Source organism: Lampetra planeri, chromosome 47, assembly GCF_965212315.1.
Source record: "Lampetra planeri chromosome 47, kcLamPlan1.2.h2, whole genome shotgun sequence".
NCBI classification, from domain to species: Eukaryota; Metazoa; Chordata; class Hyperoartia; order Petromyzontiformes; family Petromyzontidae; genus Lampetra; species Lampetra planeri.
In genome coordinates this window covers 7,379,351-7,405,921 of record NC_136153.1, presented here as the reverse complement: position 1 = coordinate 7,405,921, position 26,571 = coordinate 7,379,351, and the positions used below count along the sequence as shown (strand labels likewise).

The 26,571-nt window shown below is 50.4% G+C and overlaps 1 protein-coding gene across 12 annotated transcripts in view; it reads right to left on the bottom strand.

Annotated features, from left to right (window-relative positions):
- The window catches only part of PDE10A (phosphodiesterase 10A), a 136,525-nt gene that overhangs the window by 69,596 nt on the left and 40,358 nt on the right, over positions 1–26,571 (bottom strand). Inside the window, exon 1 of one of the 12 annotated variants that reach the window (XM_078615580.1) lies at positions 16,858–17,038. The exons of 10 other annotated variants lie outside the window; for them this stretch is intronic. In XM_078615580.1, the coding sequence (XP_078471706.1) occupies positions 16,858–16,915 (58 nt within the window). In that variant the 5' untranslated portion in view covers positions 16,916–17,038. Of the gene's footprint in view, positions 1–16,857; positions 17,039–26,571 lie in introns of those variants that run through there. One more of the 12 variants, XM_078615582.1, reaches the window with a different exon arrangement.

Genomic DNA, 26,571 nt, shown 5'->3' with positions numbered 1-26,571 from the left:
TCAGGCTGTCGGGGGGCAAGGCCAGAACGGCGCATAAGGTGGAGCCAGCGCCACTCCTGGTCCCCTCTGTCTACCCAGCGCTGATGTTGCACACTGCACCAGGTACTCGTGTAAGGCTGAGTCCACGTAGGGGAGGCGCAGAGCCAGTTCTGGTATTCACCACTGACGTTAACCGTGAGAAATCAAACGCAGGTTGCTGGGTTCGTAGCTACGCCTCCACCCACGTGCATGCAAGGAGAGGCCATTGGGGCAAATGCTGCGAACGAGCACCTATTAAGGCCGACACGGCACACAAGAGGTGGTTGGTCAGCACCACACCTCGACTCCGTTGTCTCCCCAGTGCCGATGATAACTTGCATGCGGGCACACACACGCACCCACCGCATAGCGGGGTACATTAAAGCGTCACGTGGTCTCTCGGTAGTGCGTTCGCCGCGAGTTACAGAGGTTCGTGGTTCGAATGCAGCGGCCGCCCCGGTTAATACCGTGGCGCAGTGCGCATTAACCATACTAAAACTCCGCACCGTCCGCTCCACCACCATGGACGTTCAAGATCCCGTGACGGCATTCGCAAGAGTACCCGGCCAAGTCCCGTGCAGTGTCACGGTCCAAAGGTTTTTTTTCCCAAACCTCAAACAAAAATCCCCCCCCCCCACCCCCGGCAAAATGTACTATATTGGGATCACGTCTAACCGAGCGTCGCCTCCCTCCACTGCGAAACCTTGACAGGGGGTCCCTCGTGAAGAACAAACATTATAAATAAGAAGTCACCAGTCTCAGGGAGGCTCTTTCCTGGATAAACAAGCGGGTTAGAAACACCGCAACCGCACCCCCGCAAACACGCAACGACCCCAACCACGCACACACACACACAACGCTCGCACACACAAAAAAAACACTCCCTCTCTCCATCTCATCCACATGGACGGCTGGCGGAAAAACAGGAAACGTAAGCCGAGGAGGTGCTCACTGTCGCCGTCAAGCCCCTCCGCCCCCCCCCCGCCTTATTGTCCCGACGGCCACTGCACAGGCCGGTGTCTCCTCGCAAACACAAGAAATACATAAATGATTCATGCTGTCCAACGCAGCACTTTTCGAAGATAATCGCAGCAGCGCGTATTGATTGAACTCGTGTCATTATTTGAAGATTGCATTACAGGCAAATGCCTTCTCCCCCCCCTCCCACCCCCCCCACTGCCTGCTTCTCTCTCCGGCACTCTGAAATATTCAGCTGCTTCCGTCAACCTCACTCTCTCTCTCCTGGCTCTCCCATGGCCTCGCAATAACCCTCGACTCTTCCCTCCCTCCTGCTCTCGCTCGCTCGCCTATCCGCGCTGCTCAGTTGCATAGCAAGAAGGCGAGCTGCCACAAATGGTGTAATGGGTATCCCAGACGTAGCCGGTTGGAATCCATCTCCTGGCGTGGCAGTCGAAATAATGGGGAGAGTTTTCTGAAATTCAACCACCTCTCTCTCTCTTTTTTACGATCAATGGAAACAAGAAGATGCTCGGTGTATTCGGCACTTTGCTTCGTTCATCATTTCGTTATTTTTTTTAATTTAAATTTTTAAACTTTGCTTTATGTAAACCCCCAACTCTTGCTCGCTCTCTCTCTCTCTCTCTCGCTCTCTCTCTCTCGCTCTCTCTCTCGCTCTCTCTCCACCCAGCAGTATAAACAGTTTTGTCTGCTACTTTCCTGCCTTACATTAGCGGTGGGGTACAATGTGGGTGCTCCCAGCTCTTCTAAGACATCGAGCCAGCGTGGAAGAGTAGGCCAAATGCCATCTAAGACGGCGTTAATTAGCTCAGCACGTCACGTGGGAAGTGTTTAACAATCATTGGGCGCGTGGGACGAGTTCATTCATATTTTAACGGAAAGTCAAATTGCTAAATTGCTCAACGGGGTAAAGACTTTTAGTGTGCCGGTGGGTGGCGAGCATTGGAGTTTGACAAACTCAGCCTGAATCACGACTAACAGTACCGTCATCTCGGCGAGAAATAGTCGTCGCCAATTTGAATCGAGATGCGACCGTGGCTGACGATGACGCCCAACGGCACGCGAACAGATTCGTCCGTCGGGCCCAAAAAATGGTGAACCGCTCCAAACTTCAAAAAGGGGAACTGTTGAGATTTCGGAATAAATGATGCGGGCGGGAACGCGACGGCTCCCACCTCATTACAACATATGACTCCACTGGAATATCCACAGCAATCAGCCCTGACACCCACCGTGCAAACTTGGGCAGGACCCTCCTGAAAAAGAGCCGTGTGACTCAGTGAGGGCTGTCCGAGGGAGTGGGCTTTCGCGACCAACATTATCCACCGCAAAGGTGCCATGGGTTAGATCCACAGGCGGAGTTTGACTTCTATACTTGGGGAGGACAGGAGGTTCGCTTTGTCCCTCACATTAGGATTCGTGGGAGCATAGAATCAATGTATTTATTTTTTTTATCTTAATTGTAAACTGCTGAAACGAAATGAAGGTGTCCACGTTGGAGCCCCTCCCCCAAACTCCGCCCATGGTCAGATCGTGTAAATATTAAATATAAATGTGTCATTTAACCCACTACCACCCGACACGGCCAATGAGCGAGGTTTGCCACGAAAACAAAACGTGCAAGTTAGTTACTTCAGCCCGCCGGTGTGTTCGAGGGTAAACCTCGGTGTAATCAGCTTGTAAACACAACGCAAATGAACTTATACTGTCCTACGTACAATTCTGATACAGCTAAACAGGCATGTTACCACCCGGAGAGGCCGCATTGTTATTTATGTAGGGACAAGCAATTCAGGATGGTAACAGTCTCGCAAGAGAGAGAGAGAAACGTTATATATAAACTCCGGGCGCCTCATTGAACAATAGCGCACTTTCGTTCCAGACCAGTCCACGCCCGGATGTTTACGGAGGTCTAGTCTTTGGGAAGTGTCTATTAAAAACAAACCACCACCTCAATGATGTGACACGGAGAGAGAGAGAGCGAGCGAGCACACTTGCGAAAAAACAAGTCGACAGCACGACTTTGGCTTGAATTTCTACGCAGCGATTCGCGACAGAATTCCTTCCACACCGCGACGATTGAACGCGACGTCAGTTTCCCGTAACTGTCACGACATTTTGCCGTCTCCTTTTCGTGTTTCGGAGGTATCTCGAGCACGAATTGCGATTGCTTCAAAGTTATTCGGCTGCAGTGTCACTCGACACGTTACCTGCCAAGTATTCCAATCGTTGCATCTTTACGTTGTCCACACGGTCAGAAAATTACGACTATGTACAACCACCCAGCCGTTGATTACTCCGGAAAACGGTTTATTATTTAATGAGTAACGGCGATGTTTTTGACCGTTTATATATTATTCAAAACTTTAATTATTCTTATTTCACAAATATTCGACCAGAGATATGAACGTATATTTGTTGTTATTAAATGAACGAACGACAATTATGGCATAAGGATACTTTTTTAAAAAACGGACAATGTATTTCTGTGGACCTTACATCGTACAATATATCGTAGTAATAATGTATTGACATCTCACTACAGCCCGCTGTGGGGGTCATGGGGGTCGTGAGGGTCGTGGGGGTCACGGACGTCGTAGGAGTCAAGGGGGTCATGGGGGTCGTGGGAGTCCGGTCACCCCCCCCAAAACGTGTGGATGTGGCGAAAAAAGACACCCACAGCATTTTGACAAAAAAATCATTGTTTCTTTGATTCTGCGATTTCCCCCACCCCCCTCCCTTTCTTAAGAAACGTTCATGATTGCCGATCGCAGAGCCTCAAAAGCGTCAGAGTGGCGCACGCAGAGTGAGCTCAGCAATGAGTCGGCAGCAGGCGGATGTTGCGTACAATTCACATCTTCATCTTGCAGCATAGCAGAGTTCATCTCCTCTGATCCTGTGACGAAGTTTGCGAAGTGGGGGGGGGGGAGTGGGCGAAGTTGACAGACCCTGTCTGTAGAGAAACCAGAACCCACCGGGAACCATTCACAAAGAGGGCACACCACCCACACCCCCCTCCGCGACTTGTCTTCGAGTGTCTTCGGGCTCTGCTGTCACCGTCCTTAAAATCCGACGCGGCCCAACTTTTCCGTACCTCTCGAGCTTGCACTGACAGGCGTGGTGACGTTTTATCACCCCCCACCCCCACCACCAACCCCGGCATGACCGCACCTCCGATTACGTACGGTACAAAAGAAGTTCAACATACGTACGTATCCTCAGACGTGACCCCACGCACTTTTATGAATTTGTTCCTCTGACTGACGCTGTCAAATACTGACCCCCCCCCCCCCCCCCGCGTCTCTCTGAACTTTTGCCTCTGGTGAGCATAGCGCGAGGTTCTCTCCTTCTCCTGTGTAGGTCCCACTGTCTGAAACAACACTTGCCTCGCTGTCCGCGCGTGTGCAGCGAGCATTCCTCACACGAATTCCAGAGCAAAGGAAAATCCCTCGTCGATGACCCCACTGGTTTGACTCAACGTCTCTTCAGAGCCCACTTCTCTTTTATGTAACGAATTAAAGTTGTGTATTCATCTGCATCGTGCATTCCATTCTCCCGCTGCGTGTCATGCGCATGCACAAGAGTGCCGCACACATTTATGGGTAGGGCGCACAACGAGTGATAACTTTTGCGTCTTTGCGTGCGTTTAGTTTGTTGTCATTCGGCTGTGTACGGTGCGAAAGAAGTTCATCGTACAATGGTCAGGGCACCTGGCTGTGTAATCTCGCCGAGTGAGTTCGACGCACCGCCACGGCCAACACGAATAGCAGGGCGAGCGATTTCGCGAACCGATTGCCGGGACATTCGTTCAGCAACTTGCACCGGCCGTCGTGGTTAAAGGATCCTCAAACAACCTCCGTGAGCGACAGAGTGGTGGGGGGAAGAGTAGGCATTCATCCAGAAGTTGATTGACATAGGTGCGGAAAATGACGATTAAATACGATTGAAATCTAAATCAAGTATGCAGTCAAAAGTGGTGTACACATATCAAATGGGACCACTATTTAAACACAGCATGAATGTCTAACATCTATTAATTGCGTCTTAATGGTGCTTCCCAATCACCATTCAATGCAATCCCGTTCTACTATTTTGTAACAACGCGCACAAACGCTTTGGCAATCCAATGGTGGATTACACGCTCCCAGCGCCATGCTGTTCATGGTGAATGTTTGACCATACTTCACTATTACTTGTTAGTTCAAGTTGCTTTGATGATCAAGCGGTGGGGTGGGAGGGGGGAAGTAGGGTGGTGCGGGGGGGGGCAGGCCAGTTGTGACATCGCTCGCCACTGATGATAGCCAAGCCGGGGAATCAAACCCAGGTCGCCGGGTTCGAAGCACAGTGCGTCAACCACGTCACCATCCGCTGCATTCTGCTGCATTCGCGTTATTTCTCTAAGACAACATATTCCACATTTCTGTAGGCCACTCTCCTCTCATCTCCCTCCCTCTCCCACCGCACACGACGCAGACACCGAGGGAGCGGAGTGCTTTGCGTCGCGATAGCAAACATCCACTCCCATGCACATTGCTCGCTCACTCACATGCACAAAGGCACATATCCCCCTTATAGCCTTGACATCATTTTGGGGTAAGTGCTGTTAGCGAGCACCTATGAAGGCCGGCACGGCACACAACGCGCGACCCCCTTTGTCTCCCCAGTGGGCGATGTTTGCACACTGCACCAGGTATTGATTTGCAGCTGAGTCGACCTGGGGGAGGCCCAGGACCGGTTCAGACAATCGTCGCTGTTATTGGCCTCGAACGGGATATCGAACTCGGGCACACTGGATTTCGTAGTGCAGTGCGCCAACCACCACGCCACCACTCCCCCCACACATTGCACGAACACACACGCGCCACTGGCCATCAGCCTGCCAGTTAGAATTGAGGTCAGTGCCCCTGTACTGCGGGGCACTTTGGACGGACTGCGATACACATCGGCAACGCACCCTTGTGGCGCTGACGCTCGCTGGACCCGTGCCAATCACCGCTCGTTCGGTCTTCAAGCTACTCGTGAAATGTCCACGTGACAAGAAGAGAGTTGACACTCGGTCCCCGGAGGTCCGGGTGTCCAGCCAGGTGGCTCAGCTGTAGAGCGAGCGGCTCGCGAACGGAAGGTCGCGAGTTCAACTCCTGTGTGGGCGGATTGACTCAGCCCATCGTCCCTCCGTGGAGGGGCAATGAAATTGGCGCCCACTTTGTGGTGAGGTCCACAGTGGGGTTGTCCTCATGGAGAGGCTCACCCCTAGCCATAGGAATGTGGAATGTCCACCACTGGCCTCAAGGTTATAAAGAGATGTGCGCCACGTGAGGGCACATTTGAGGAATAAATCGCTCCGACTTGACTACAGACTGGTCACAGATCTTCCTCGGATGAATAATGATGCCACGCTGAAGCGAACGACCCGCAGCGCCCACGCCAGATGGGGCACCCACCGCCCATTCAAAGCGGACGGTCGGAGAGAGACAGAGAGAGACAGAGAGACAGAGAGAGACAGAGAGAGACAGAGAGACAGAGAGAGAGACAGAGAGACAGAGAGAGACAGAGAGTGAGACAGAGAGAGAGAGACAGAGAGACAGAGAGAGACAGAGAGAGAGAGCCCTGGCGACATGCGACTGCGGAAATCCAGACCACGGCCGTAGGGGGGCCCATAGGGGACCGCCTCGCGACCCGCGGTTAAAGTCAGCGGAGGCGTTGTGAAGACACCCCCCCCTCGGCTTCCACCCGAGGCTGTGCTCCGGCTATCTGTCCTGCACGTGATGGACTACGTCAGTTGCGAGACAGAGCCACGCGCGAGAAGACTCGCAGTGCTCGAGTCTTTTATCTCGCGTGTGACGACAAGTTCCACGGATGCACGTGTTTTATTGCGCCCGATTAGAACGAGGCGGGGACCTAGAGGTAATTTTACGTCTTTCGTGTAAGCTGTCATTTTAGAGGCCCAGTCACTGTATTTATTGGCAAAATAAACTCAACTTGCTCACGTCCGAATGTAACTGCACAGTTTTGTTGCCTTGGAATCTATATATCCTTGGGTTTTTTCGGTAAAGTTACGTAGGTAAAAAATTTTAATTAAAATAAAAAATAAAAATCACGACGTTTCGGAGGCAACACAAGCCTCCGTCTTCAGGTGGAACCGTCACAGCACGCTCGCTGTATCAAGTAAATGAAAAAATTCCAAGAGATCCGACCCCGTATATATACTGGTTGAGGGGAGAGGAGCCAGGGCAGGCCCCTGGATAGGAGTTTTTTTATTACTATGGTAAGGTTGGTGCGGCTGAAGCTACGGCTAGTCTACATAACAAAGGACTGAGCCTTTGTTATGTAGGCTGGCTGAGAGGGGGGGGGGTGCCAGAGTTGTTCAAGTGCGGCTGCAGCTAATGGGACCGAGCCTCTGCCATGTAGATGGTAAAAGCAAAAAAGGCAGGTCAGGAAGAAACAGCCTCCTGCTACGTTGCTTGGTGGGTAAAACTTAAAGCAGGAAAACCAGCGTTTTCCTGCTTTAAGAGACTGGCCCCTGCCATAGGTGAGTGGAATTTCCACCGCTGGTTTACGGTGTCAAACAAAATGATAAGCACTGTGTCGATGCTCATGAGCAGGAAACCGCTTTGACTTAAAAAAGAAACTAAATACTTGTTGATATGTTTAAAAATCAATATATATCACGTGACAGATTTTTGAGCGCATGATACAGGACCACAGCCGATTAAAACACAACCGCACCTGCCCACGTATAAATGTCAAACGTCCAGACTCACGCTCTCCTATTTCTTTGCTTACACACCGGTTACGTTTTACCATTCCGCACCCATTACATGTATTGCTACTGACGCAAGTTACTAGAAAAGAGTACACACCAACAATCTACAAAGCTCTTCACAAAAAAGGAGCCGCACATCAAATACACGTCAAGGCTGTGTCGCCTTTTTTAAAATCACGGTTTTGCCGAGCACGTTCCCAAAGGCTCCAAAATGCCAAGCGTCCAGTAACAAACAGCACTATTGAGAGTTGTGATTGATAGTTAAACTATTTTTTATTTATTTATTTTTTACCAGGTAAGGCCACAATGAGCAGGCAAAAAAACTGGAAGCGCACGTTTCTAAAATCTGGAGGGGGAAAAAACCCGGAGGACCCTGGAGAAAAATCCACACGACCACGGGAGAGAGAGAGACACGCAAACTCCAAATATCTTGATTTGAAGCTTTCGTGACTACAGAAATCCATACACGATGATGTGCTGCTCGCAGCAGACATCGGCAGCTATCGCGAGTTTCACCCGAAGACGAACGCTGCTCGTGTTGCGTTCGAAACGTCGTGATTTATTTTAGTTTGTTTATACCTATGTGACTTATAAACTCCAAATATACAGGCGTCTGGGTCGGGATCGAACCCACGACCCTAGTCCTGCATACCAGGCGAGGCGGATAACAACATCTTACCACCGTCGTCGGTACAGAGTCGCAGTAAAGATGCGCCAGCATGTTCACGACACAGAAGCCAGCACGGTGGCCACACACAACGCACAAATACAATTCTCTCATTTCCCTCCCGGGCGCACCGCGGTTGCATTGAACTTTCTCGCTGCATCTTCTTGATTCTTTCTTATTTCCCTTCTACGTGACTTTACCGAAAGAACCAAGAAGATGAATCCCTGCAGTCACGAAAGCTTTAAATCGAAATTTCTCGCTGCAGTAAACAAAAATAAAACTGCCCCCCCTTCGCGCGACACGTTCCTTAACTCGCGCCACGAAAATTGCGATTTTAAAACGAACTACATCGACCGTTCGTTTTCGCAACTCGACATTTGCGGTCGGGCGTCTTGTCGGCGAGAGAGGAAGTTGTTTTTGTGTTTCTCTCTCTCTCTCCTTGGCGCCCAGATAACGAGGGGGTGGGTGTCTGCGCTATCGTTGTGCGACACGCGCGCCGTCCTGAAGCGTCACGGCGAGCACGATTAGTCCCCCACGGACTCGCGGACAAAAGACAAAGATCCCCCGTGTAGCCTGTAACAGACCGTCGGGGCAAGTGCTGTTAGCGAGCACCTATGAAGGCCGGCACGGCACACGAGGGGGTGGTGGGGTGGCCAGCACCACGCCCGATCGCCTTTGTTTCCCCAGTGGGCGATGTTTGCGCACCGCACCAAGTACTAATTTGCGACTGAGTCGACATAGGGGAGGCTCAGGACCGGTTCAGATAATCGTCACGGGTGTTGGCCGTGAGCGGCAATCGAACTCGGGTCGCCGGGTTCGTAGCGCAGCGTAGCGCTGACCCCTACACTGCTGCCCCCCCATCCCAACTCATATTCGGGGCACGGACAGACAGACACGGCGGTGACGCGACAATGTGCGGCGTGGCGCGCATACACTCGCCCGGCAAAGTCCGCGAAGCACAAGTGACCGAGAGGGCCAGACTCGTGGCGCATGGCTTAGACAAAGAGGGGTTTTGCTTTCAAAGCCACGAGCCGCATGCTTAGGGCCAAGAGCAGGCCCAGCGAGAAGGGGGGGGTGTATGACGTGGGTCCCCCCCCCCCCTTGAGAGAGGAGTGCAGTGTCTGCTTTGTGTTTGATTGAAATCGTGACCCGTGCCAGCTTGCGCATAGCTGCTACGGTTCGGTTGAAAACACTTGTCCGTGTTTAGCACCAACGCACTATCAATTGACCCGAGTCAGTTTGCGGAATTTTCTTTCATCTTTTATAATGTTTGTTTGTAAGTGCGATAAGTTTTGAGCAGATGGCTACCCCCCCCCCACCACCCACCCACCGTTACAAACCTGCCTGTGCACCAGCCAGAGGTCGCAAACGGATTTTGATTCCTTACCCGTACCCGTACCCGGCCGCACCAGGGTCGCAAACGGCTACCCGTACCCGTACCCGGCCGGGTACGGGTAGCCGGGTATCGGGTAGGGTACGGATATCGGGTACCCGGTTGCGACCTCTGGCACCAGCACGATATGTACTGACGTTTCAGTGAGGTCGGTTTAAACAACAAACACGGGGAATGCAGATTTGCCGTTCGGTTGTCCAGCAAAGCGGTGTTCATTGTTGGCCACGTGGCTTCAGCGGTGCAAACTCCACAGCCCTCGTCCCGCCCCGTGTGCCCTTCCTGGCCAAATGTGGGAGTTTAGCATTGCGTAAAATGTCACCGGCAACCTTGAGCGAGGACACTTTACTATTCGGTTGTGAATGTGCGACTACGGATACGCTTCTGCGGCCGTCTGGAACGATCTTCCTTGCGACATTAGGAAGCCGCTGGAGTTATGCACTCTAAAATCATCTAGGGTTGAAAACTAATTTCTTTATAACTGCTTTTTGTGTTTTGTTTGTTGTGCTTCCCTCCCACACCCCCAATTAGCACGGTTGGCTACGTACATACACAAGCCGACACTTTCTCAATTATCGCATACATCCAAAAAAAAGTTATCAAAAGCCGGCTTAAAAAATTCAATTTTTGGATGACTTGAAATTTTTTTTTTCTCAAAACTGATCCAGAAATGTTATGTCACAGGAAGTGATGTCACTTCCATAGGGGTCACTTCTTTGCTTTTCCCACCAAAAGAGCAGCCACCACGGGAAGTCATTGAGACGATGCGTTGGTGTCGCTTTTTACTTTACGTATAAATATATAAACATCCTCACATTAAAATTATGTTTTTGCCGATTATATTTAAAATAAATATATTTAAATTACATTTTAGTTCAAAAATGTTAAAAGGACATAAATGCGGGTCATAAACAATTAACGTTATACTAAAAACATATTTCACGTTTAAATCCATGGCAATGAGAAATAAAACCTGAAAATAGCCCGCAAAATTGAATACAAAACTCACCGCTAATATTCAGCAATGTGATATGTACACATTACTCAACCGGGAGATGAAATACTGGCCAGTTGAGACACAAGATCCAAGATCCAGGGCGACCTGGCTTACGTCAAGTCATTGTGAAGGCACGCATTGTCTAGGAACATTTAACATTTCGTGAACCTAGCCAAGATTTGACGAAAGTACAGTGCTGTACTTTAAGAAACACGTCACGCTCTCGAAATCAACGACGGTGGATCTCTCTCGCCGTCTGCGGTGGGCACGCAAAGAGTGGAGCCCATTCCAGAATCTTACAACTTTTGAGTTGTCTCACTTTTTTGTTTTTAACGCGACTATTCGGCGATAATTCATTGGAAAATGGTGCACAAGCGCAAATAATCATTTAAAAAAACAGGAAAAAAATATATAAAACCGGCAACGTTTTGGCCAAATAGCCCTGACGTCATAGCATAATAAATACACTCCTGAGATGCCGGGCAAATAGTGGGATAATCGTTATGTTGGGTGATGTGTTGATGAAGTGGGTGGGGCGGCGGCGCAGTGATTAGCACACTCACTCGCACCACCGCACAGGCCTCTACCTGAGTTCAAGTTCCGGTCACAGCTCGAGAACGTTGGTCGGAGCGGCGAGATGCAGTTCTGAATCCCCCCCTCCCCATTTCACCAACTCTCCGTGAGCAGTGTTGTGAAGTACGGTCAAACAACCCCCAAGACCGACATATGGTCTGGCGGGGGGGGGGGGGCATTACCCCGCGTTAGATAGACCAAGTGCTGTACATATGTGTTCTCTACACAGTAAATGGAATCAGAATCTTTATTTGTACCGGAAGAATGCGATGAGCTATGAATCACTTTTTGACAGACGTCCAAAGTGGTATCACTGAGGGCGGGATTTTTTTGAAGGAGCCCTGGCAAAGGGCTTGAGAGAGGTGAGCGCAAAAGGGCAATCGAGGTGTGACACAACAACCCGCACCTCCGATTCGCACGGTTGGCATGACGTTCAACATGCATACAATACAGCACAAGCGTCCGAATCACTGGTGACTGCAATATCGCCAGATATGTCAAAAGGTTGGATGTGAGAACATCTACAGAAAATTACAGTTACGAAATACACAATTGCTGTCCGTTACCGGACAAAGAATTACGTGAAAGAATGCATTAAAAGATGGGGGGGGGGGGGTTGCGGGAATGGTGCTTCACTGTGCTCTACAAGTACTGTAAGGGAATGTGCGGGTGATTGAGAAGGCATCGCTGTGCACGCGAAAAAGGTCGGATTCGTCCACGGCAAAATGAAATGACAGTCGCACCATCACGCGCACACACTGCACTGGACACGAGCCGAGAATCGATGCAGGCGGCAGACGTGACGCACGAACGTGGGGCTCGCGTGCGCAACATTTCAGTCGCTGGGATAGACGTTTCACTCGGAACCCCGACCAGAACCCCCGGTGATGAGAAATCGCGACCGCATATGCGACCTCGGTGACCGTGCACTAACGCGTGTATCGACAACCTCAGCGTAATTGTTTGGCTGCTGGTGATCGTCAAGTTCAGCGTAGTGGAGGTGGGGTGGGGGGGGCGATAATGGTGGCCCAAAGCGATTAAACCTCTTTAAAATTAACCCACCAGGGTCTTCTTTAATGACGGCGTCATGCAACTCGGTCGATGAGACGCGTAGAATTCACGGAACTTGCATTACCAGTTGATCCAGTGCTACAAACAAAATAAACGTAAAAACTGGTCCGAGTGGCAAGCCCATCTACAACTACTGTGGGTCAAATCTGGTATTACCGTCGCCATCATAATAATCATCAGCGGCAGCCGTTATATTTCATCCACTTCTGGATTAAAGGGCCTCGAAAATCTCAGGCCGTCTCTCACGGCAGTGACCCATGACCTGGGCCACGTACAAAGAGGTCGCCTCTGATCTGGGCCACGTACAAAAAGGTGATCCATGACCTGGGCCACGTAGAAATAGATCCTGGGCCACCTCTTGCCCGCCGGCTCCCAATGCCGCTGCCACCGTCTTAAGCCCTTTGATAGCGACGTCAACTGCCTCAGTCACGCGATGCGGCAAGGCACAGGTGTGCATTCCACTCGCGTTCTTTGGGTCTTTCGGTAAAGTCACGTAGATAGCGTTCACAGAAAATAACAACAAAAAACTACGACGCTTCGATCGCAACACGCAACACAAGCGGTCGTCATCAGGACTCGCGGTCAATGTACGCGCGTGCACCTTGAGCGAGTCGGGAAAAATTTCGTGAAGGTCTCCGCAACCGTGACCTATTAAACAGCTAAATACAAAGCGCAGCTATTGGGGGGGGACAGGGGGGTCAGAATGACACAGCATTGGTTGGGGGGGGTGGCACGCTGATGTGCACCCCCACACTCCACCAGTGCCGTGGGGTGCCCCTGGCAGGGTCTTCAAAGTGACGTTACACTTCGATCGAAATCGATTGCAGCGAGGGGGACCTTTTACTCATGTGGGCTAGCAAGCGCGAAATCAAATTAAATATGGCTTAAGGCTTCCAGAGGAGGCAATGTCCCGTGCATACGACTGCACTGTAAAACAAACGCAGACACATACACCGTGCGCGCATTTGTGCGTACGGAACCATAATTGCACAAGCAAAATAACCGGCCATGTTCTATGCACTGCTGGATGAGGGGGGGGGGCTCCCCGGTGCCGCCTCCACCCCGATTTGACGGTCTTGCCACGACGGGTTTCCATCTCGCTCCTGCGCGACCTGCCCGAATCGTATCTCTCTGGGCGGCGGTCTCTCCCCCTTGCTCCCTCCTTTCGACTGCGACTCTGTCGCTAGTCTCGCCCCGTCAGCTGTCACCTATCCCCCACCCCCCGTCTAAGCCACGCGTACAGGAGCCACTTTTCCAAACGGTTCAAAGTGATGTCCCTCGATTTTGTCCTCCGGGACTCACGTTCCCGTCTCTCAGTGCGATTCCAAGCGTGGCTCTCTCGGTGTGCACTTGTCGGGGTTGTTATTCCACCTTCTTTGTTACTTCCGATCGGCGCGGTCGGCTACGAACGGTGCGAAAGAAGTTCAACGTACTGTACCCGTCCATATTTACAATCCACGTGTCAGAGCAGGCGATACGGACCGATTGCAAAACTATCCTCTATAGGCACACTGAAATACTACTTTTTGTCATTTAAAAATAATTGAGGTTGTAATTCATTGATTTAAAAGTTGTGCATTATACCCATGGGCACACGCATTGCGTATTACACAGACACGTACAACAGCGGGATATTGTAAGGTCGCAGTGGAGCTGACGTTAAAACGAAACAGATCTATGTTATTTGTCCAGATGTCACATTTTCTAGAGACGCATTCAGTTTGCTTTGTACAATACCCTCCGGCATCATTGAACAGGAACACAATCATCGGATTAATACGAGGCCGTGGGTACGCTGACACACACACACCCCAGAGACACGGAGACACAACTTGATATCGACATAGGGAAACTCATGGCGAGAAACAGACAAAACGCAGATATGTGGGCAGACTTACAGATGGGCAGACAGCCAGCTCGACTGCCACGCAGACGGACACAGAAAACTGCATTCGTATGTAAAAGCATATTACAAAAGAGGTAGAACAGGAGACACGAGCAGACGCGGAGACAGAAACGATTGACGAACCCCAAACAGATCCACGGACACGGCTGTTTGATGGGCAGGTAGGCAGACGCACATGCACATGTACTGTACATAGAATCACTACAGACACACGGAACATATACAGAGATATAATTGATTAACATAGAGGCTGACAGACAGCCTTACCAAAGACAAAGACACAGGCAGGAACAAACAAGACACACACATAACATATACAAACACACAAGCTTATATAAACATAATAGGCTACGATAATATAGCTTTTCTTTCACGATCTCAGCCCAAAACAACTATATTATGGATCATATTGGTCGCGAAAGCCTACGCTACCATATACACTGCCTTCATGACAAATAGGCAAACAGACTAAATATCCCATGTATAGCTCAAACAGAATGTTGGGGCAAGTGCTGTTAGGCAGGCAGCTATGAAGGCCGGCACGGCACACGAAGGGGTGGGTGGCCAGCACCACACCCGGCTGCCTTTGTCTCCCCAGTGGGCGATGTTTGCACACCGCACCAGGTACTAATTTCAGGCTGAGTCGACCTAAGGGAGGCCCAGGACGGGCTCAGAAAATCGTCACCGGCGTTGGCCGTGAGCGGGGATTGAACTCGGGACGCGCGGGTTTGGAGCGCAGAGCGCTAACCACTGCACCACCGCTCCCCACGGAGTATGCACCCAGCGACACACAGACAGGTACCACACACAGACACACACACAGACACACGTACCATACACAGACACACACACAGACACACGTACCATACACAGACACACACACAGACACACGCACCATACACAGACACACACACAGACACACGTACCATACACAGACACACGCACCATACACAGACACACACACAGACACACGTACCATACAAAGACACACACACAGACACACACACAGACACACGTACCATACACAGACACACACACACACACACGTACCATACAAAGACACAGACACACGTACCACACACAGACACACGTACCATACACAGACACACACACAGACACACGTACCATACACAGACACACACACAAACACACGTACCATACAAAGACACACACACACACGTACCATACACAGACACACACACAGACACACGTACCATACACAGACACACACACAAACACACGTACCATACAAAGACACACACACAGACACACGTACCATACACAGACACACACACAAACACACGTACCATACAAAGACACACACACAGACACACGTACCATACACAGACACACACACAGACACGTACCATACAAAGACACAGACACACGTACCATACACAGACACACACACAGACACACGTACCATACACAGATACACACACAGACACACGTACCATACACAGACACACACACAGACACACGTACCATACACAGACACACACACACACACACGTACCATACACAGACACACACACACACACGTACCATACACAGACACACACAGACACACGTACCATACAAAGACACACACAGACACACGTACCATACACAGATACACACACAGACACACTTACCATACACAGACACACACACAGACACACGTACCATAAACAGACACACACACAGACACACGTACCATACACAGACACACACACACGTACCATACAAAGACACACACAGACACACGTACCATACACAGACACACACACAGACACACGTACCATACACAGACACACACACAGACACACGTACCATAAACAGACACACACAGACACAGACACACACGTACCATACACAGACACACAGAGACACACACACGTACCATACAAAGACACACACACAGACGCACCCCATACAGATGTACCAAACACACAGATACACCCAGACGTACCATACACAGACACACACACACGTATAGTATAAACACACACACACAGACACACGTACCATACACAGACACACACACACGTGTAGTATAAACACACTCACACAAAACGCAAAGACCCCCTGCATAACCTCTAAGCGTATTGTCTGGGGAGTGGTGGGGTGGGGGGTCCAAGTTCTGTCGGCAAGCGCCACACGACCCCATCGCGCACGAGGAGAGACAGACGCGTGACAGGCCAGACGGGAGAATAGTCCAACGTCTCAGAGCCCGCAGCAGCAGCAGCAGTCGTGAGCAGCAGCAGTCGTAGCAGCAGTAGCAGCAGCAGCAGTCGTAGCAGCAGTAACAGCAGCAGTAGCAGCAGTCGTGAGCAGCAGCAGTCGTAGCAGTAGTAGCAGCAGTAGCAGCAGCAGCCATAGCAGTAGTAGCAGCAGTAGTAGCAGCAGTAGTAGCAGCAGCAGCAGCCATAGCAGTAGCAGCAGTCATAGCAGTAGCAGCAGTAGCAGTAGTAGCAGCAGCAGTAGCAGCAGTAGTAGCAGCAGCAGTACGTACTTGTGGCGAGGAAGCAGTCCGTAAGCCTCCGCAAGCAGCCGGTGTGCTCGTTATCCATAGTTGCTGTGACGCTACAGCTGCAGCTGCTGCTGCTGCTGATGATGGTGATGAAGATTTCTTCCGTTCGGAATCTTCTTCAGCTGATGCGACGAATCAGCCCCCACCACCACCCCCCTCCCCCTCCTCTCCCACCCCCACCCCCCGTGTGTCACATAGCAAGGTGCCGGCACGACCAGGGCAGCCGTCTCTGGTGTGGTGCGGACGGTAGCGGGCCAAAGTAGCCTGGCCGGCAATAGCAGTCACCACCACCACCTCCTCCTCCTCCTCCACCCCCCCTCTTCTTTAAACAAGCCTCGTCTTAGCTATGCGCGCACACGCATAGATGCGGGAAGCTGCGTGGTCACTGCTCTTCGCTTCGCAGGTCTCTAATGATTTTGTATCCAAAACCTCCCAAACCTCGGCTGACAGTCAGGACCCCCCCTCCCCCACCGCTCCAAGCCGGCCTACGGGAGCTGTTGCACCCTGGTAGCAGCAGCAGTAGCAGCAGCAGGAGCAGCAGCCAGCGCCAAGCTGTTGCAGGTCTCCCCGACTTGTTTCGCCGTCAGTCGTGGAGATCGTCGCTCTTGACGATTTCCTCTTCGTGAATGGCACCGAATCGAGAGGCTTGCTCAAGAACGCACGAGCCAAGGCAAACCCCGTCAGCATCACTGGCTTAGCGGCGGACTGCTGCTGCTACTGCTGCTACGGCCAATATGCACTCCACGTGCATATTGCAATTCCACACGGGATATATGCCCTTAGCATGTCTGTTATATGTATTACAAATAAACGCGCGTGTGTGTGTGTCTATGTGTATATGTGGCCGAGACGTTCGAGATGTACGGCCTGTCAGACAGACTCACGGCACCAGCAATGTCCCATCGCGCTGCAAGACGACTTCAAATACATCCATCCCATGCATCCCTAAGAGCACACATCAATCTATCGCTGTGAACTTGGCAGCATTGTGTCTCTCTCTCTCTGTCTGTGTCTGCCTGTCCGTCTTCTTTCAACTTGCGTGCCTGCCTCTTTCTACAAACCCAACTTGTGTTCCATCTCCTGCTCTGTCGAAACCATCTATCCCCTCTCTCTCTTTCTCTCCAGCAGCGTTGTGGCTCCCTCTCGCTCTGCGGCGCGTGTCTCTGTGTGTGCCACTCAGTCTCTCTCTCTCGACTCTCTCGCTCCCTACGTCATCGCCTAATGCACCACCCCCCACCCCACTCCCAACCTCACGGCGAAGCAAACGCCCCACACACACGCACGCAGCAGGCTAACACACACAGCAGGCACACACAGCAGGCACACACACAACAGGCACACACACAGCAGACACACACACAGCAGGCACACACACACAGCAGGCTAACACACACACACGCACGCAGCAGCCACACACGCACACAGCAGGATCACACACACACAGCAGGATCACACACACACAGCAGGATCACACACACAGCAGGATCACACACACACACAGCAGGATCACACACACACACAGCAGGATCACACACAGCAGGATCACACACACACACACAGCAGGATCACACACACACAGCAGGATCACACACACACAGCAGGATCACACACACACAGCAGGCACACACACAGCAGCAGGTTAACACGCACACACGCACGCAGCAGCCACACACACACACACGCAGCAGGCACACACACGCACGCAGCAGCCACACACGCACGCAGCAGCCTAGCGGTGTGGCAACGGCATCGTCTGCCTGGCGTGACGTCAGCTGAGAGCTGATTTACCCTCGAGATTGCAGTTACGCACTCGTTTATTTCATTTTATATTTAACTTTTCCTTCCTGCGTGTGTGTGGAGAGGGGGGGTTCCCCTTCTCCCCTCCTACCCCCCACCACACTGCCACTCTTTACCCGCAAAACACGCAGCCTCCACTCGCCTCCCCTTGCTGCTATTTTCTGCGGTATCGCCTCGTGCACCTGCAGTACTGCAATGACTGTCGAGCAGTTGTGGTTTTTTTTCCCCCATTCTCCTTTCTAGCCTTCCTCTTCTGAGACATCGCAGTCCTGCGTTGACCGCACTGAACGGAATGCATCCGTGCTGTTAATTTTTGATCTGGCATCGCTCGCTCGCTCGCTCAGTCGCGCGTTGTTTTGTGTTGTTGCTGTTGCAGTGTCAGCGAACGAGCCCGTCAACTCATTTCCCCATCCGGCCTGGAGATCCACTCACGACTTGAACAACAGCTCCCCGAGCCCAAAAACAAAATCAACACCAATATATATAGCTCGCCATTCGCCGCTAAATGACGACGCCTGTGACAGGCGGGTGCACGTTGAGGCCACGTGAAGTCATCTTCTTGGTTCTTTCGGTAAAGTCACGTAGAAGGGAAGTAATAAAATAATAAAAATAAAACATAATAAAATAATTCTCACGACGTTTCGGCCACAACGCAAGCAGCCGTCCTCAGGTGAAGACCAGGTCTGTCGGGGAGCCACGTGAAGTGTCGAAGGGACATTCCCAGCAGGTACCATGGGTTGGCTGACTGAGATGATCGGTAGATGCACCACCAGCTGTACCCCCTACTGTGCCAACTTGCAGCATTTTAGCCGCCCGGTGCTCCGCTCGTTGTTGTGAGCGTCGCTTCTCTGCCCTCCGTTGTTGCTGGAGGGCGACTGCCTCCAACTGCCCAGTAGCAGCAGCGTCCTTCACGAGCCTCCTCCGTAGAGGTCGATCTTGACACCGCTGGTCACAGTCATCGGCAAGTCCACTCAGCTCCACATCCTCCCCGTAGCGTATCAGCCCCATCTCTTCTCCAGCCTATGTCGTGCCCGTTTAGATAAAAAAAAAAACTCACAAATAACAATTCCTGCCCCTCTCAGCTCTGAGCAAACCCCCTTACTTTGATTTAACTTTTTGATTTGCTCTCCCTTGATTGACAAAGAAGCAGGCGGGGGGGGGATAAAAATTAAGGGGTTCTGCATCAGGCGGGACATCAATGTGGACTTCGCTCCATCAATCAGGAAGAGAGACTCTGGATTGTGCAAGTCGTGAGAGGGAACGTGTTGATGCACGTGCGAGTGAGAGGGAATGAACTGAAGGAAGTTGATATCGGGCAGGTAGTAAGAGGGAATGACTTGCTGGAGGAGGATGAGGAGGAGCAGGGAAGGAGAGGGTGAACAATGACGTTATAAACCAGTGGTTCTTACCCTGGGGTGTACGCACCCCCTGGGGATGCGAAATGCCCTTTCTGGGGGTGCGAAACATTCCAGATTTTTTTCGAAGGTAAATCAACGAAACACAAATTAGGCGCGGGTGCGTGAATACAACTAGTTTGTTTCATCAAACCTGTGTATTAACATTTTATATTCTTTACGTTTGAGAACCAAAGGTGTGCAAGGCTGCAGTCAAAGTTAAAAACCACTGTCATAGACGATGTTCAACACAGAAGGACGTGCGGGCAGGTAAACTAAAACTAAACGTTGTTTTATTTTACCGGGCAAGGCCCACTGAGCTATATAGCTCTTCTTCATAAGCGACCTGGCCACACGGTGGCTTATCACGGGGACATGTACAGCAGCCAAATACTCTAAACGCGTGATGTTGATTCTGCATGTGGGTGGTGGTGGGGGGGGAGAAACCGGAGGGCCCAGAGAAAAATCCACACGACCACTGGGAGAGAGAGACACGCAAACTCCAAATATACAGCAGGCGTCAGGGTCGGGATCGAACCCACGACCTCCTGCATACCAGGCGAGGTAGTGAACATCTTGAAGAGAGCAGCGGACGAGGGAGCAAAATCGATGAGAACGGTGAAGGAACGATGAATCGATGGCGAGCGACACGGTGCTGAGTCGCTCGTTTCACTCCGCATGGACGATTGCCCCTTATTGCAACACCTCTCGAATTAAATTTTGATTTAAAGCTTTCGTGACTGCAGGTGATTCATATTCTCGGTTCTTTCTTTTCTTGCTGTGGTTTTCACACCACGATGATGACTGCTTGTGTTGCAGTCGAAACGTCGTGAGAATTTTATTGTGTTGTTGTTTTATATGTTTATTATTTTATTGTTTCCCTTCTACGTGACTTTACCGAAAGAACCAAGAATATACCTCTAAAATTCTTCGTGCTCCCAGGCTCTCTTGCACAAGAGATGTCACTCCTTAATCGACCCTCGCCCCAGGGTTATAAATAGAGATAAGTCGTTATGTAAAGCCGTATAAAAGTGGAGTCATTTACACCGCCCATTAAAAAAAATAACTGTTTGGTTTATTCCATAACGGAAATGCACGAGCCACTTCACCGACTGAGTTGATCCCGAGCCCTCGTTCTCTCGCTCCTTATCTCAACTCTGCAGGAGGACCTGGGCACCTCCATCTGAGCACCATCGTTCGCATCTCCCATTTTGCTTAGCCCCAGCTGCTGCCTCCGAGATTCTCGTCCGTGCCGTCGCCGGCTATCCCAACCCGACCACTGCGGCTCTCTCCTCGTCGGCCTGCCCACATTCCTCATCTCCAAACTCCAGACGATCAAAAATGTGCCCCACAGACTTTCTAACCACACCTATAAATAAAATCACATCACCACAACTCCATTCTCTCCACTGGCTCCCAATGCAACCTTCAATCGATTTCAAGATGGCATTCGTCATCTTCAAGATCACCCCTCCCTATCTCTCCCCTCTTGTCTCGCCACCGATCTGCTCGATCAACCACGGCCCCAATCAACCTTCTCTCTCAGCAAGAGCTCGCCAATTCTGTTCTGCTGCTACCCCTCCAAATGGTTGACAAACGCCCTCCCCCTTCTCCACCTCTGGTGAAGTCCAGGCTCAAGACCTTCCTTATGTCTTCTGCCCTATGATCGACTGTCACTCACTCCATCCCTCTCTCTCTCTCTCTACGAAAAAGTCTGCAGGCTGTTTGTTTACAGAATCTTGAAGATGGCGGTCGCAATCTGTTGTGCTGCAAATTATATAAGTACCTGGCAAACAACGGAGCACCTTTGTTCCACATGGACAATAGGAATTCCTTTGTCATGAAAGGAAACTGCCACGGAAAGAGTATTAGCCCCCATTCCTCCCTTCCTCCCTCCTCCCCCCTCCCATCACGGATAGTCCTTGCAATCGGACTCACTTCACATCGTCCATCACGCAACACTCTTAATCTGGACATAGAAGGGTAAATATGTTGACCAATTCATTCATCCGCTGAGGATAGGGGCCCTCCAAATTAGGGGCAATTACCCCTTGTTGTTTTCATGGCGGGATGGGGTTGGTTTTTTTCTTAGACGTTGTAGCTGAGGCCACCCAACTTGCAACATTTGCCGTTTATTTCTGTAGATTCCACGGCATTATCGTTCCGGGCAGATTAATAACAATAATAATTCCACGTACATAAACCCAGGATCTCAGGGAAAATGAAACATATCTATTCATCTGGTATTAGCCAAGCGGGAACAATATGTACATGAACAGAATTGAAACTATTATTTATTTTACGTATATTCATCATCAGTCATGCTTTATCTACTACTGGATGGAGCCCTCACAAAGCTGCTGCAAACTCGCAATGCAACGATCCATCTAGCTTGTGCGTATACGCTCACTCAATTGCTCAATAGACTCTTCCAATCAGCTGTATCACCCTTTGAATAAAATAACGATGGAAGTATAATTCCATGCTTGAAGTGCCCTATATCATTCGTACGCAACAATTTAGCAATTGCATTCCAACAGCCGGTGACACTTCTTCTACGACGTTCACATGATTTTAGGACGACAGTGGCTAGGATGGCACGGTGGTAACACTTGTGCCACGCTCACACAAGCAAGGGCATGGGTTTCTGTTCCCAAAGCGTGGCACCTTCCTGTGTAGAGTTTGTGTGTTCTCCCCCTGTGCTGCATGGCTTTGCTCCAGGTTCTCCGGTTAACCTCAACAGCTAAGAAAATAAATCACACACGCCATAGTTGGTAGCGGACAAAATATCCCAGTGCCAAAAATATATATACTCGTTTGGGATTAAAACATAGCTGCATTACCCACTACTGCAAACAGTTGGCAAGACCTTCCTAACAAAAGTCTTCAAACTCTTTAAATGTCGATTTAAAGCTTTCGTGACTGCAGGGATTCATCTTCTTGGTTCTTTCGGTAAAGTCACGTAGAATGGAAATAATACAATAATAAAAATAAAACATAAAATAATTCTCACGACGTTTCGGCCACAACGCAAGCAGCCGTTCTCAGGTGGAGAACAGGTCTGTCGAGAAGACAGAGTCTGAATTCAGACTCTGTCTTCTCGACAAATCTGCGGACGGCTGCTTGCATTGTGGCCGAAATGTCGTGAGAATTATATTATTATGTTTTATTTTTATTTTTTTATCATTTCCATTCTTCAAACTCTGTGAGGCTTTCCTGCGTGAACAAGCCGTTTGATCACAACAACAATCGATAACGGCGCGGTGATCCTGCCCATCGGCAAACGCTGCTTGACGAAGAGCCTCTTTGGGAAGTACACCATGAGACCTGCACAACACAGGTTTGCCAAATCGCACTAACCCAACCGCAAACGAGCCACCTACCCACCCCCGGCGTTCCTACAAACCCCACGTGCGCGGCGAGTGGTGAGTGGCTGCACGATGGCCCCGCTCGTCCATCGCCCGTGCTCGGCTGAGTGACTTGGTGGAGGGCGGTTATTTGTTTGTTGGCGCGGCAGCTTTGGCTCCCGCCGTGACAATTGGCGACTACTGTATTGGCATGGAACGGGGGCCGTGGTCAAAGTCCACTCCGGAGGCCCGCGCGCGCATGCAATGCGAGAACGCCTCTCCGTCTACGCACTAAAACGCGCCTTCATAATAATAAAAAAAATCATAATAAAATGTATTGGTTATCTTGTACATTGATTTAACTGTGGCTAACCCAACCGGTGCTATGTACTTCTGCATGTTGAACTTCTTTCGCGTCGTACGTAGCCAACCGTGCTAGTCGGAGGTGCGGGGGAAGGTCAAACAAACTAAACACAAAAAGCAGTTCTAAAGAACTTAGTTTGCAATCTAGATGATGATGATTTAAAAGTGCATTGCTCCAGTGACTTCCTAATATCGGAAGGAAGAGCGTTCCAGATGGCCGCAGAAAACGCACAAAAGAGCTGAATGTGTGTCCACACAATATGCACAGTACTGCACATTATCAGCTTAATATAATCCATTGTAATTTATATCATTACATTAACCCCCCACCCCCTGATCTTCGCACCCGGTAGGCACACAGTGATGACATTATCTTACTCTATTTAACACCGGACACACGGAGACTTCCTCACAATTCTGGAACATGGCCTGGTGAAGCTGGTTGTATTCACCAACGAAACGTCGTTAACTAAAATTGAAAACGTGGCCTACTCTCCAGCACACATCCGGTTAGTGCTGATGTAGTAACAATTGACACGTTTTGTTCACGTGACAAACTTTACTATTTGTCTGTGTCGGGTGGTGGTGGATTAACGACACATTTATATTTACGAGAACTAACCTTTGCTTCGAATAATATTGCCCGCGAAAGCCTGCTACGCATTAAACAAACGCGCCACCGCATCCGCGCGTCAACTAATGACCCAGGCATACGGCGGCAGCGAAATTCACCGTTGTATTGCACGTCTATGCCCCCGTGTCTATGTTCGCCGCACCTTCAAAAAGTGCGCGCTGACCAGAGTGGGGAGGTATGGTCAACGCTAACCATCGTGAGTTGCACAGGTGGGGGGCGGGGAAGCCCCCTTTCAAGACCAGGCTCAAGATTTTCCTCGTTTTTGCTTCCCGTGGCGAGAAGGGAGCCGCGGTGGCTAGTAAGATGTTAACTCCCTCGCCTGGTATACAGGATGCCGTGGGTTCGATCCCGATCCTAATACCTGCATATTTGGAGTTGGCGCGTCTCTCTCCCTGTGGTCGCGTGGATTTTTCTCCGGCACCTCCGGTTTTTCCCTCCGCATTTAGAAGCACGCCCTTCGAGTATTTGGCATCTGTACATTTCCACGCGATAAGCCACTTCGTTGAGATATCATTTGTGATAAGCAGGTGGCTTCTGTAAAATAGCTCTATAGCTCGGTGGGCCTTACCCGGTGCCATAAAAATAGTTTTTAGTTCAGTTTTTACGACTCTCTCTCTCTCTCAAAGAAGTGTTGTCATTCTCACCTTTACCCAAAGGTTGCTTTCTGACCTTTAGCATTCTACATGCCACGCCCTCCCATTAAAACGATAGAGATTTGCCGACTCAAAATGACCTGAAATTATCTCGCTCCGTACAGCGTCTTGAGACGCGGTCGCGCTCTGACACTGGTTAAACGCACACTGTAAATGCCTTGTTATACTGGTAGGAACCACCTGGTTCCACCAGCCCGTCCGTCCGTCGTGCATTCAAAAATGGGAGGGGTGGGGCTGGGTGGAGAGGGGAGAGTGGGGAGGGGCTGGGTGGGGAAGGTGGGGAGGGGAGGGTGGGGCTGGGTGGGGGGTGGGAGGGGTGGGGCTGGGTCGGGAGGGGCTGGTCACCCCGTGGTGCCCTTATAAAACTCAACGTTTGACCTACTCACGCCGGCTTGTGCCCGCCCTCACAGTCGGGCATATTTGCGGAATACACCACGCCGCCGTTGACCCTGCAGGCCATTGACCGAGCAAGCCAACGTTCCTACCAGCTCCCTCCGCAGGAATGTGTGTTCCAGGCACCGCTGCATGCGCGAATGATGGTACATGCAGATACTTGCATTGCACCCCCCCCCCCCCCCCAGTTAATTGACTCCGAACATTTTCTATCCCTTGCATATTTATTTCTGTTTTCGATAAACCTTACTTGAAAAAATATTACGCTTTAGAGAATTTAATGGGGGTCACGAGACATTTGGACCATCCTGTCAATTAACACAAACATTTAATATTTACACCATTTTTATGTTATATAGCTCTTTTTCAGAAGCGACCTGGCCACAAATGATAGCACAATGAAGTGGCTTATCACGTGGCAATTTACAGGAGTCAAATACTCTTAACGCATGTTGATGAATGTGGAGGGAAAACCTGTAGGACCTGGAGAAAAATCCACGCAACCACGGGGAGAACACGCAAACTCCAAATATACAGCAGCCGTCAGGGTCGTAATCAAACCCACGAGCTCCTGGACACCCGGCGAGGTAGTTAACATCTCGCCATCATACCGACCAAACTCACGAGTCAAAGGAGATTTCCACTCTAACGTCACAGGATGGTGGTAATCTCCCTCCTGGCAAACCTGAGCCATCGCTAGAAATGCATCATTCCAATAAGTGGGGTAGAGTCATTTCTTGCGATATTCTACTCGCTTACTTCCAATCAAGTGGCCCACAATATATCCGCCCCATGCTAGATAAAGGGCCTGACCGAGATTTGAAGTCAAAAGCTTCGGATTGGGAGGCGCGCACTCTAACTTAACCAAACACAGCAGGGCATTTACACACCGCATCAAGTACAAACGTGGTATTTATAGAGCAATAAACGTACACGATAAAATGTATACGGCACATCGTCATGCATCCCACTTGCTGGGGACTCGGGCATTAGTGCACAGGGTCGGCAATCAAACTAACAAGAGGAGTATTTTTGTTTCTATTTCGGTAAGAAATTTTCAATGTTTCAAGAGCTGCAATGCACCGCGTGGTGGATGCGAGACGGCGGTTGTCCTG